At 41.5% G+C, this 12,349-nt stretch overlaps 1 protein-coding gene across 1 annotated transcript in view; it reads left to right on the top strand.

Moving 5' to 3' along the window:
- Positions 1–12,349, top strand: part of SYNGR3 (synaptogyrin 3) — a 99,374-nt gene that overhangs the window by 63,032 nt on the left and 23,993 nt on the right. Inside the window, exon 2 of the mRNA XM_089686823.1 lies at positions 10,878–11,112. Coding sequence (XP_089542949.1) covers positions 10,878–11,112 — 235 coding nt within the window. The remainder of the gene's footprint in view (positions 1–10,877; positions 11,113–12,349) is intronic.

The raw sequence follows: 12,349 nt of genomic DNA, 5'->3' as shown, positions 1-12,349 counted from the left end.
CATCAATCACATGAGTGAATGAGATATCATACGGATTGTTTCCACAGTGTTTAAGGAACCCATCTAGCTGGGAATCTGTACCATTCCAGATGATGATAATATCATCAATATACCTTCCATATAGGATAAGGTTTGCACTGTAGGGATTATTCGTCCAGATATAGTTGTTTTCCCAGTATCCCATAAAGATATTTGCATAGCTAGGAGCAAATCTTGCGCCCATAGCGGTGCCCTGAATCTGGCGATAGTGTTTGTCCAGAAAGGAAAAGTTATTGTGCTCTAGGGCAAATTCAATGCAGTTGTATAGAAATTGGATTTGTGTGTGATGGAGTGGTGAATTTTTGGCTAGAAAATACTGAATGGCTCGGAGACCATGATCATGTTTGATGGACGTGTATAATGATACCACATCCAAGGAAAGCCATCTGTACCCCTCTTCCCACTTATAACCTGCCAGTATGTCCAGTATGTGACTGGAGTCTTTGACATAGGATGAAAGATTTGACACTATATCTTTAAGGAAGTGATCGATATAGCTGCCTAGATTGCTTGTCAGGCTACCTATGCCAGAGACAATGGGTCTACCAGGGGGATTGTCTTTGTTCTTATGTATTTTGGGAATGTGATAGAAGAATGGGGTGGTAGGATGTTTAACAAATAGAAAGAGAAATTCTTCTTTGGTTAATATTTCTTCTCTTAGTGCTGTTTCTAAAAGTGATTTGTATTTAGATTGATATTGAACTGTGGGGTCATTGGATAGGACTTCATAAGTTTGACGGTCATTAAGGAGTCTCAGGGCTTCGGTAATGTAAGTGTCCCGGTCTTGAATGACCAGACCTCCTCCTTTATCTGCTTGCCTAATTACTACATCCTTGTTCTCTTTGAGGATCTTAAGTGAGGTTTTTAATGGGTCCTGTTGTAGATAATGTCTCCGTGTGAATGCGTTCGTGTTACAGATTTTCTTAAAATCCGTTAGTACTGTCTCATAGAAGGTAGGTACAAAATGACCTTTAACCCAATGCGGATAGAACGTGGATTTGGGTTTAAACCCCGTATGTATGATTTCTCCCTGGGAGGCAGTTGCCATCTCTGTGAGGGTGAGGTATTCTAAATCACTGTCCGTAGATATACCTTCCGTATAAAGGTCTTCTAGGATGTTTAAAATAGGCTTTTCGAGTGAAACGTCTAAAACGGGAGAATTAGGTGGAAGGTGTACACTGTTGGCACTATCCGTGGTAATGTCATTTTTGAGGAGAAAAAATCTCTTAACTGTCAGATTCCGAATGAACTTGTTTAAGTCCACAAACAGTTCAAACAAGTTAGGTGGGTTGGGAGGTGCAAAATTGAGACCCTTTTTCAGGAGTTCAAGTTCTGAGTCAGAAAAAATTGATTTTGATAGGTTGTAGATTTTAATAGTAGAGAGGGGAACTTTACTATTTATCTCCTTCCTCTTTTGGTGTCTCTTTCCCCCTCTCTTTCCTCGTCTCGTCCGCTTTCTCTCTTTTTCCTTGGGGGAATTGATGGTAATGTTTGATCTACTGGGGCTGCGGACAATGAATGGTTCGCAGCCGCTTCCCTTAAAAAATGAAATTGATTTTGGTCTGAATGCATATGACCATGACCATCAGTATCCAATGGTCCCTTTGGGCCCATATAATTTAGGTGACTGGACACATGATTGGAATCTTGGTGAAAACTAGGACAGTTCTGAGCTGTTCTATAATTGTAAGGAGATAGTGGTTCCGATGTTGTATTTTCATGGGCTAGTGACCCCTTATAATGGGTGCCCGTGTGGTTCCTAGTGGATGATGATGCTGGGCCATTGGGGTGATTAGTGTGTAATGAATGAGTTTTATGGTGCGTAGATTTATATGACTGCCTGGTGGAATAATGTCCTTTGTTAGTAGCATTTTGATTTCTATTATGTGTGTAGGAGTTATGATGATGAGTCTTAGACTGATTATAGGTAGGTTTGGAGCCTTTATACAAATTTTTTGATTTAGAGGGCCCTTGTGAATTATGACCTGATACATTATTTGAGGTTTCAGGTCTAGGTGGGTATGTATTGTTCCATAGGGTATTGGGCTGTGGAGCAGGTGCACTGGAAGACTTCTGTTTCCAATTGAACTCACACCCATGTGAGTAATCCAGTCTATCCCTTTCAAATTTATCTGATTTATTACTAATGGTGTTAGTTTCAAAATGCATAATCTGATCATTGACCTTGGTGTCCCATTCATTGAAGGTAGGGATATCAGTGTATGCAGCCAGTTCTTCTTGTAAACCGGCGATGTCTGATTTAATGTTTAGTAGATTCCTTTCTCTTTGTTGGATTATAAGATTCATCCAAATTCTGTTGCATTTGCGGAGTTCATCCTTCCAACTGCTATCTAGATCTTCATCTAGGAAGCTACATAGTTTAGTGATTCTAAGACCTCTGGGGGTCCTGTGGGTTTCTAGATATTTCTGCAACAATAGTATGTCCCACCATTGGACAATTTCTCTCTCTAAGGCATGTTTCAGATTATAAAAGAGTGATACCATTTTGTCTTCCCTCATAGCAATGTCTGACTTAGTATTTGCACTAGTTACTTCATTGTTAGAACCTTTTGGCTGATGTTCAAATGCATTAATGCTACATGCAAAACCTTTCGCTAGAGAAGTTCTCCTGACTTCCCTTTCTTCAATCGATAAGACCATAATAAATCAGTCTAGGTGAGTCTTTAGATTAGTACAGTCTAGTGTGTCTTGTAACAGTTGAAGATGCTGATAGCAGTTGGAAGGATGAACTCCGCAAATGCATGGGACACCAAGGTCAATGATCAGATTATGCATTTTGAAACTAACACCATTAGTAATAAATCAGATAAATTTGAAAGGGATAGACTGGATTACTCACATGGGTGTGAGTTCAATTGGAAACAGAAGTCTTCCAGTGCACCTGCTCCACAGCCCAATACCCTATGGAACAATACATACCCACCTAGACCTGAAACCTCAAATAATGTATCAGGTCATAATTCACAAGGGCCCTCTAAATCAAAAAATTTGTATAAAGGCTCCAAACCTACCTATAATCAGTCTAAGACTCATCATCATAACTCCTACACACATAATAGAAATCAAAATGCTACTAACAAAGGACATTATTCCACCAGGCAGTCATATAAATCTACGCACCATAAAACTCATTCATTACACACTAATCACCCCAATGGCCCAGCATCATCATCCACTAGGAACCACACGGGCACCCATTATAAGGGGTCACTAGCCCATGAAAATACAACATCGGAACCACTATCTCCTTACAATTATAGAACAGCTCAGAACTGTCCTAGTTTTCACCAAGATTCCAATCATGTGTCCAGTCACCTAAATTATATGGGCCCAAAGGGACCATTGGATACTGATGGTCATGGTCATATGCATTCAGACCAAAATCAATTTCATTTTTTAAGGGAAGCGGCTGCGAACCATTCATTGTCCGCAGCCCCAGTAGATCAAACATTACCATCAATTCCCCCAAGGAAAAAGAGAGAAAGCGGACGAGACGAGGAAAGAGAGGGGGAAAGAGACACCAAAAGAGGAAGGAGATAAATAGTAAAGTTCCCCTCTCTACTATTAAAATCTACAACCTATCAAAATCAATTTTTTCTGACTCAGAACTTGAACTCCTGAAAAAGGGTCTCAATTTTGCACCTCCCAACCCACCTAACTTGTTTGAACTGTTTGTGGACTTAAACAAGTTCATTCGGAATCTGACAGTTAAGAGATTTTTTCTCCTCAAAAATGACATTACCACGGATAGTGCCAACAGTGTACACCTTCCACCTAATTCTCCCGTTTTAGACGTTTCACTCGAAAAGCCTATTTTAAACATCCTAGAAGACCTTTATACGGAAGGTATATCTACGGACAGTGATTTAGAATACCTCACCCTCACAGAGATGGCAACTGCCTCCCAGGGAGAAATCATACATACGGGGTTTAAACCCAAATCCACGTTCTATCCGCATTGGGTTAAAGGTCATTTTGTACCTACCTTCTATGAGACAGTACTAACGGATTTTAAGAAAATCTGTAACACGAACGCATTCACACGGAGACATTATCTACAACAGGACCCATTAAAAACCTCACTTAAGATCCTCAAAGAGAACAAGGATGTAGTAATTAGGCAAGCAGATAAAGGAGGAGGTCTGGTCATTCAAGACCGGGACACTTACATTACCGAAGCCCTGAGACTCCTTAATGACCGTCAAACTTATGAAGTCCTATCCAATGACCCCACAGTTCAATATCAATCTAAATACAAATCACTTTTAGAAACAGCACTAAGAGAAGAAATATTAACCAAAGAAGAATTTCTCTTTCTATTTGTTAAACATCCTACCACCCCATTCTTCTATCACATTCCCAAAATACATAAGAACAAAGACAATCCCCCTGGTAGACCCATTGTCTCTGGCATAGGTAGCCTGACAAGCAATCTAGGCAGCTATATCGATCACTTCCTTAAAGATATAGTGTCAAATCTTTCATCCTATGTCAAAGACTCCAGTCACATACTGGGCATACTGGCAGGTTATAAGTGGGAAGAGGGGTACAGATGGCTTTCCTTGGATGTGGTATCATTATACACGTCCATCAAACATGATCATGGTCTCCGAGCCATTCAGTATTTTCTAGCCAAAAATTCACCACTCCATCACACACAAATCCAATTTCTATACAACTGCATTGAATTTGCCCTAGAGCACAATAACTTTTCCTTTCTGGACAAACACTATCGCCAGATTCAGGGCACCGCTATGGGCGCAAGATTTGCTCCTAGCTATGCAAATATCTTTATGGGATACTGGGAAAACAACTATATCTGGACGAATAATCCCTACAGTGCAAACCTTATCCTATATGGAAGGTATATTGATGATATTATCATCATCTGGAATGGTACAGATTCCCAGCTAGATGGGTTCCTTAAACACTGTGGAAACAATCCGTATGATATCTCATTCACTCATGTGATTGATGATGATAATCTAGTGTTTTTAGACCTAGAACTAAGACATGATATCAATGGCCAGATATGCTCAAAAACACATTTCAAACCTACAGCGGGTAACTCATACTTACACGCCAAGAGCAACCACCATCCCCAATGGATCCGTAATGTTCCCTTTGGACAGTTTTGTAGGTTACAACGCACATGTACTATGGAAAAAGACTACTTAGAACAAAGTCTGATCCTTAAAAAGAAATTTGAGGAGAAAGGGTATGATGTACAGCTTATTGAAACAGCTTTTAATAAATATCTAGCCCTTTATGATAGCAATCCCACAGACTCTATTGACACGGAAACTGGCCCTAACTCTAAGACCACCACTGGCACTTACAATAAGAACGAAGTACGTTTTTGTACTAGATTTAGCAACAAAGCCTGGGACATCAAACACACTCTGTCCAAAAATTGGAACATTTTAAAAAACGATCCAACTCTAGGAAAGGCACTCCCTGATAAACCTACACTAATCTTCAGGAAACCTAGAGACCTCAGGAGCCTAATAGCGCCAAGTAGAGTACGCAAAAGTAATTACCAGCCGACATCTAACCCAAGTCCGTGGTCAGTGCTATTTGACCAAAAGGGTAGCTACAGATGCAGTGTTCCCAACTGTGGTACATGTGGAGTCATATGGCATCGAAAAAAAGATTTCCTGAGCACAGACGGCAAAAGATATCCCATCAAACAGTTTATAAACTGTGGGACGTCTTTTGTCATCTATGGCCTAATCTGCCCTTGTGGCCTACTATATGTAGGCCGGACCTCGCGGTGCCTAAGGACACGCATCAGCGAGCATAAAAGCAACATAAAATTGGTAAAAGATAAATACTCAGTCCCCCGCCATTTTAAAGAAAAACATCAGAGTAATTACGATGGATTGAAAGTCTTCGGAATTGAGGCAATTACAAAGGACTTAGATAGTGGGAGGAGATACCAAGAGCTCTGCAGAAGAGAAAGTTTTTGGATCTTTACATTGGGTACCCTGTCTCCTAGAGGTTTAAACGATGACCTTGAGATTCATACTCTCATCTAGCCACTAGGTAGTGCAAACACAATTAGTTTATCTCTACTTTTTTCCACACTACTTTCATTTTGCGATTTATTATATCAATCATATCTAGTAATACATATACTGCTGCCATCAGGAATGTGTTGAGTGTAAGGAATGTGGTTACCTATTACTAGCCCTGACAATAATAATCTCTCATCCTACTGTACCATACTACAAGTACACATATGGTCCCTTCAGTAGTTTGGTGCTAACTAGTGACTCCCTAAGACTGTTAACATACTGCAAGCCCACGGTTCATGGATCTTTTAAATGTATAGATATGAAGTCTATCATATCTTTATATATTTGTTGTATGTATATTATTCTATATGGTTACACCGAATATATACATCTTCCATACAGGGTCCCGTCACATATGCTGCTATTACCATTCACCCTATTAAGAAGCAAAACCAAAAACCAAAAATAATAGATTGCTTTAGGTTTAAGGTGCAAGTGATGGCCTTGTATGCTGGATCATAGTATCCTAATATTAGACTCTCTCACTATCAGTAGTACTATCATTGGATCATTTTAATGTCTTTTATCAGTACTAGGGTGCTTAAGCGCCTATATCGTGGTTTTTACCTCAATATCTAACGTGCAATTATGTGTATAGAGTCTTAGTTGTATATTATGGATTTTATCTTATATCATATTATTATATTATTATTATTTTTTCTTACTGTATTTATCATCATGTATTACATGTGTTCTATACATGATGCATAGAAGGCGTTCATGTGAACATATGCCTATATGTCTCATATTTTTACCCACCGGCAACACTACTGTCATATCCACTTAAGGAGTTACACGCATGTGTATGTAGTGTATACACATGTATACATGTGTTCATGCTGATGTCTTTCACTTCAATACACCTCTGGAGTGCGGCAGCCAGGGCCGTCTGACCACCCCATTTGATTGGCTATGACGTGCACTCAACAGCAAGTTCGTCAGAGGGGAATCCCCAGACAGTTTCCCCCAACTAGAGCCTCGTCAGAGGATGGGGGTGGGGTGGCAGGTCTGGTATCTTACCCAATAGAGCGGTGTTGGTGTACGCGCACAGAGTGGCCGTCAGATGCGCGTGATGCGCGCTCACGTGATCGCGCCGACGGACCTGTCCTCCTCACACTGCGCATGCGCATGTTGGTCCACGCATGCGCAGTCACGAGCATTCCATACTAGCGTGCGTTCCACACACAGGGTAAACCTGCAGCTATAGAGGGAAGCATAAGATCTCCCTCTGCTGCTGACTATACATTACTACGGATCCAAGAGTACTGATCCAATCCTCTCCATCATCCGATCACGAAGCACATGCAGCTGCCTGGTAGCACACAACATACAGCTTCTGGTTGAAGGTTTGTGTGTGGGTTTATATGTCTACATATATATACATGTGTTTGTGTCACTATGGACACTTAACCATTAAGACATCCATTGACTAACAATTTATGTCTATTGTTACATTAATTGCTATATACTCATCCAGCTTCATGACAAGTCCTCTGGATGAATTGTCCATTTGATACATCGCTCACTAATGAATCATGGAATAAGACTAACTATTTACAATATATTATGTTTCATCATGTATTATCTATTATCATCATTTCCAATGGTGTCATCGCCTAGTTGATATATTATATGTACACTAAGTGGTGTATGCAAAATGTGGTTTTTTATATATTTTTTATATATTTTATATCTTATATTTTATGTTTGTCTATATCATTTCTCTCTGATGGCATTACAAATAGTGATTGTCTGTTGACGATATCTTGGCCCCTCCTACTAACCTGAGACTGCCCAACCCAGTGGGGAGGGCCTAGGTTCAGTCCAGGAGTATATATAGGAGAGAGCACTCACAGTTCAGTTAGCTCTGAGGAAGAAGGGACCCCCTTCGAAACGCGTCAGCTGTACTGAACACCCACTCCCCTGATGGGACTCATGTTATCTTCAAGTCCCTGTGAGGACTTACATGCCTGATTTTATTCGCTGTTTGTGAGTATATTTTTTACAATTAATAAATTTTGGTTACTGAGGTAATGCGCAAGGTTGGTGCGCTTCTCGTTTTCATTTCATTCTGCAATGTACCCATCAGTGCCACCCACCTGTGCCCTGCAGTGCCACCCACCTGTGTCCATCAGTGCCGCCCACGTGTACCCATCAGTTCCACCCACCTGTGCCCTGCAGTGCCACCCACCTGTGTTCATCAGTGCTGCCCACGTGTACCCATCAGTTCCACCCACCTGTGCCCTGCAGTGCCACCCACCTGTGTCCATCAGTGCCGCCCACGTGTACCCATCAGTTCCACCCACCTGTGCCCTGCAGTGCCACCCACCTGTGCCCATCAGTGCCGCCCACGTGTACCCATCAGTTCCACCCACCTGTGCCCTGCAGTGCCACCCACCTGTGTCCATCAGTGCCACCCACATGTACCCATCAGTTCCACCAACCTGTGCCCTGCAGTGCCACCCACCTGTGTCCATCAGTGCCGCCCACGTGTACCCATCAGTTCCACCCACCTGTGCCCTGCAGTGCCACCCACCTGTGTCCATCAGTGCCACCCATCAGTGCTGCCCAGCACTGCTGCCTATCTCTGTCCATCAGTGCCTCCTATCAGTGATGCCCATCAGTGCCTAGCAGCATCGCCCATCAGTACTGCCCATCAATGCCACCCAACAGTGCCACCTATCAATGCAACATCATCAATGCCCAGCTCATCAGTGCTGCCTATCAATGCCGCCTATCAGTGCCTCCTATCAGTGCCCATCATTACTGCCTATCCGTGCCACCTCATCAGTGCCCATCAGTGCTGCCTATCAGTGCAGCCTCATCAACGCATATCAGTGAAGGAGAAAAATTACATGTTTGCAAAATTTTCTAATAGAAACAAAGAAAACCTTTTTTTTTTTTTTAATTTTTTGCTCTTTTTTTGTTTATAGTGCAAATAATAAAACACCCAGCGGCAATTAAATACCACCAAAAGAAATCTCTATGTGTGTGAAAAAAATTATAAAAATTTCATATGGGTGCAGTGTTGCATGACCACACAATTGTCATTCAAAGTGCGACAGCGCTGAAAGCTGAAAATTGGCCTGGGCAGGAAGGGGATAGAATTGGTTAAAGAGGAATATTTCCATTGAGTCCTCCCCAAAACATTACTTTGGACCTTCATTGCCTTTATCGATGTTGGTGTGATGGGGAGAGTGCTCACCAACTGAATCCATAATGAACCATTTCAGACCCCATCTGCCCATTAAAAATAATCCAGTGTGTCTGAATGCTTGTCGGACCGCCCTATACTGGAGCTTTGTGTGTAGGTGATTGATCGTAATTGATCCTCTCTGTGTGATATAATGCTCTGTGCTAGGTCACATGGAAATCAATAGGATGTAAACCCAGAGACTGACTACAGAAAACTGTGATCTCTCACTCACGCTACTCTTTGTGTCTGATCTGCTCCATCCAAATACAAGATTTTGGTTGCTTAGGTAATATATGTGCGCATCTTAAGGTACAATGCTATTTTTTTCACACCTGTATTCGTGCTGGTGAAGATCACCACCAAGATAGAAAGTAAAGGGAAAGAAAATTGTCACCAGAGGAAGAGGTTTGGGTAAATCATCCAATGGGGACAGCTCTCCCTGTGACAACTCTACAGGGTGGGAATTTTGTTCAATTTGGGAGAGATTTCCTATCATTTCTTGTCTCTAAAGCAGGCCATACATGGGTTGAATTCCAAACGATTTTTCGATCGAAAAACTAAAACATTGTTCGTTCTGTAATCCGATGGTGCCTCCAATGATTTAGAAAATTTCACGAATTTTCCAGCATGCCCAATAAACTAAATGGGGAAGAACCACAAAAATCAGCCGGGGCCATTGCCCCACTAACAGAGGAAAAATTGGTCGAGTATTCTTAGGTCTGATTTTCGAAAGTAAAATTGCTCAACAATCGACCCACGTATGGCCGGCCTAAGATAAAAAGTGAAAGTAAATCTCCCTAGTGGGACACAGGCAGAAAGATATATACAGTGTGTGTGTGTATGCATACTGTGTGCATGTCAGGGGCGGACTGACAATTTGGAAACTCGGGCACTGCCCGAGGGCCCGGGATCAGTAGGGGGCCCCGTGAGATGCCCCTGGTAGCTTTTTCATAGGCTTTTTTGAGTTTGGGCAAGGATACAGGGGCCCTATGATCCCCTATTGCCCGGGGGCCCCATGATTTCTCAGTCCGCCCCTGGTGCATGTGTGTGTATATATATATATATATATATATATATATATATATATATATATATATATATATATATACTCAGGGACCTTGCCTGGTATGTTGATTTCTCCCATTGTTATCAGCATTCACGTATGCACCAAAAAAGGGCAAATTTATATGGTATATATATATATATATATATATACCGTATAAATTGGCCCTTTTTTGGTGCATACGTGAATCAAGGGCCACTGAACCGTGGTGGTCCCTCAAGCTTTAATAATACTCATGCTCTCTGGCAATTGCTGGGTTGTAGATTACAAGAGATGAATAGTTGCTGCTCAGGGACCTTGCCTGGTATGTTGATTTCTCCCATTGTTATCAGCATGAATGTTTATACCATTTGTGATATTTTTTAAACCAAAAAGTTTTGTAGAATTAAAAATGTTTAAAGAAAAAAAAAAAAATTTGCCCATCAAAATCACATTAAATGGATGGCAGTATTTACTAACCTGACATTCTGAACCCTTTCAGGTATTCTCCGTTGTGGTGTTTGGCTCTATAATAAATGAAGGTTACATCAACATCAACAGCCCTGAACTGCACTGTGTGTACAACAAAAATGAAGGAGCATGCAACTACGCCATCTCCATCGGAATCATTGCCTTCTTCGCTTGTATCTTCTTCCTCTTCCTGGACATTAATTTCGCACAGATCAGCAGCGTAAAGGACAGAAAAAAGGCTGTCATATTGGACATGGGCTTCTCAGGTGAGTGTCACCAACCATCGTGACCATCCAATCATAACCACAATATGACCAAGCCATTTCCACCATGGCTTTCCTCTTTGCTGGTCTGCAGTCTGGGACTGCTCTCCAACATGGGAACTGTTGGGTGATGTATGCACCTCAGACTTCTCATGCTATGAAACCCCATCCTTCACAGTAGACATCCTCAGTTCAAAGAGTGGAACTGAACAGACCATAATCTTCAAGCACCGTTTTGAGTACAAAAATAACTTTCTTCTTGTAGCAAGAAAAACCATCCGGCAGAAATTGATTTACCTCGAACCCCCACTATCTCATTGTTTGTATTTAAACTGTCTTATGTTTTCCATGTGGATCGGGTGGAGGCTGCCCTACATAAAGAAACAGATACGCAAGTCAAAAACCTTGCCAATTGATACCCAACAATCTATAGTAGAATGTTTCCAATACACTCAATGGTATCAAACTAGACCGTTAAAGCAACTATAGGCAATTTTTTTTTCATTTTGGATAGAGAATAAAAGGGTTATAACTCCTGTCAGCTTTTTTTTCCCATCTGTGCCCCATTGTGGAGATTTCCCTTTACTTCCTGTCTCATTGCCAAACAGGAAGTGAGATGATATCCCTGCAAATTAAGGGAATCCCTTGGGGACCCCCGGGTCAGAAGAATTAGTGTCCCCATTGGAAGATTTCCCCTCTATTACTTCTCTGAGGACAACACAAAATTTGGGATTTTCTTTGACTTTCAATGATAATGGTAAACAGGACAAAGAAAGGGTGAAGCTCCCTAATGGGGGCATGGACTGCAATAAAACCTGAAAGAGGTTCTAATCCAGTGGTTCTCAACCTTCCTAAGGCCGTGACCCTTTAATACAGTTCCTCATGTTGTGGTGACCCCCAACCATAAAATTATTTACCCAGTAATTATAATTCATGAGTGTCGTTTTACCTCCAATACTGCTGCTTTCAACACAGTAGCTGCTTTTAACAGAGTAGCTGCTTTCAACACAGCAGCTGCTTTCTACACAGTAGCTGCTCTTTACACATCAGAAATATGTGTTTTCTGATGGTCTTAGGGGACCCCTGTGAAAGGGTCTTTCGACCCCTAAAGGGGTCGCGACCCACAGGTTGAGAACCACTGATCTAATCCATCTCCACTATATCCAAAGATAAAAAAGAAAAGTTTTGCTTTTAGTTATATTTTAAGTAACAACCAGGGACGGACTGACAACTCATGGGG

The sequence above is a fragment of the Staurois parvus genome, unplaced genomic scaffold (genome assembly GCF_062004578.1).
Source record: "Staurois parvus isolate SC_StPar_1 unplaced genomic scaffold, SC_StPar_1.0 ptg000412l, whole genome shotgun sequence".
Taxonomy (NCBI): Eukaryota; Metazoa; Chordata; class Amphibia; order Anura; family Ranidae; genus Staurois; species Staurois parvus.
The sequence above is the reverse complement of the archived record's forward strand: the minus strand, read 5'-3'. Positions and strand labels throughout refer to the sequence as shown.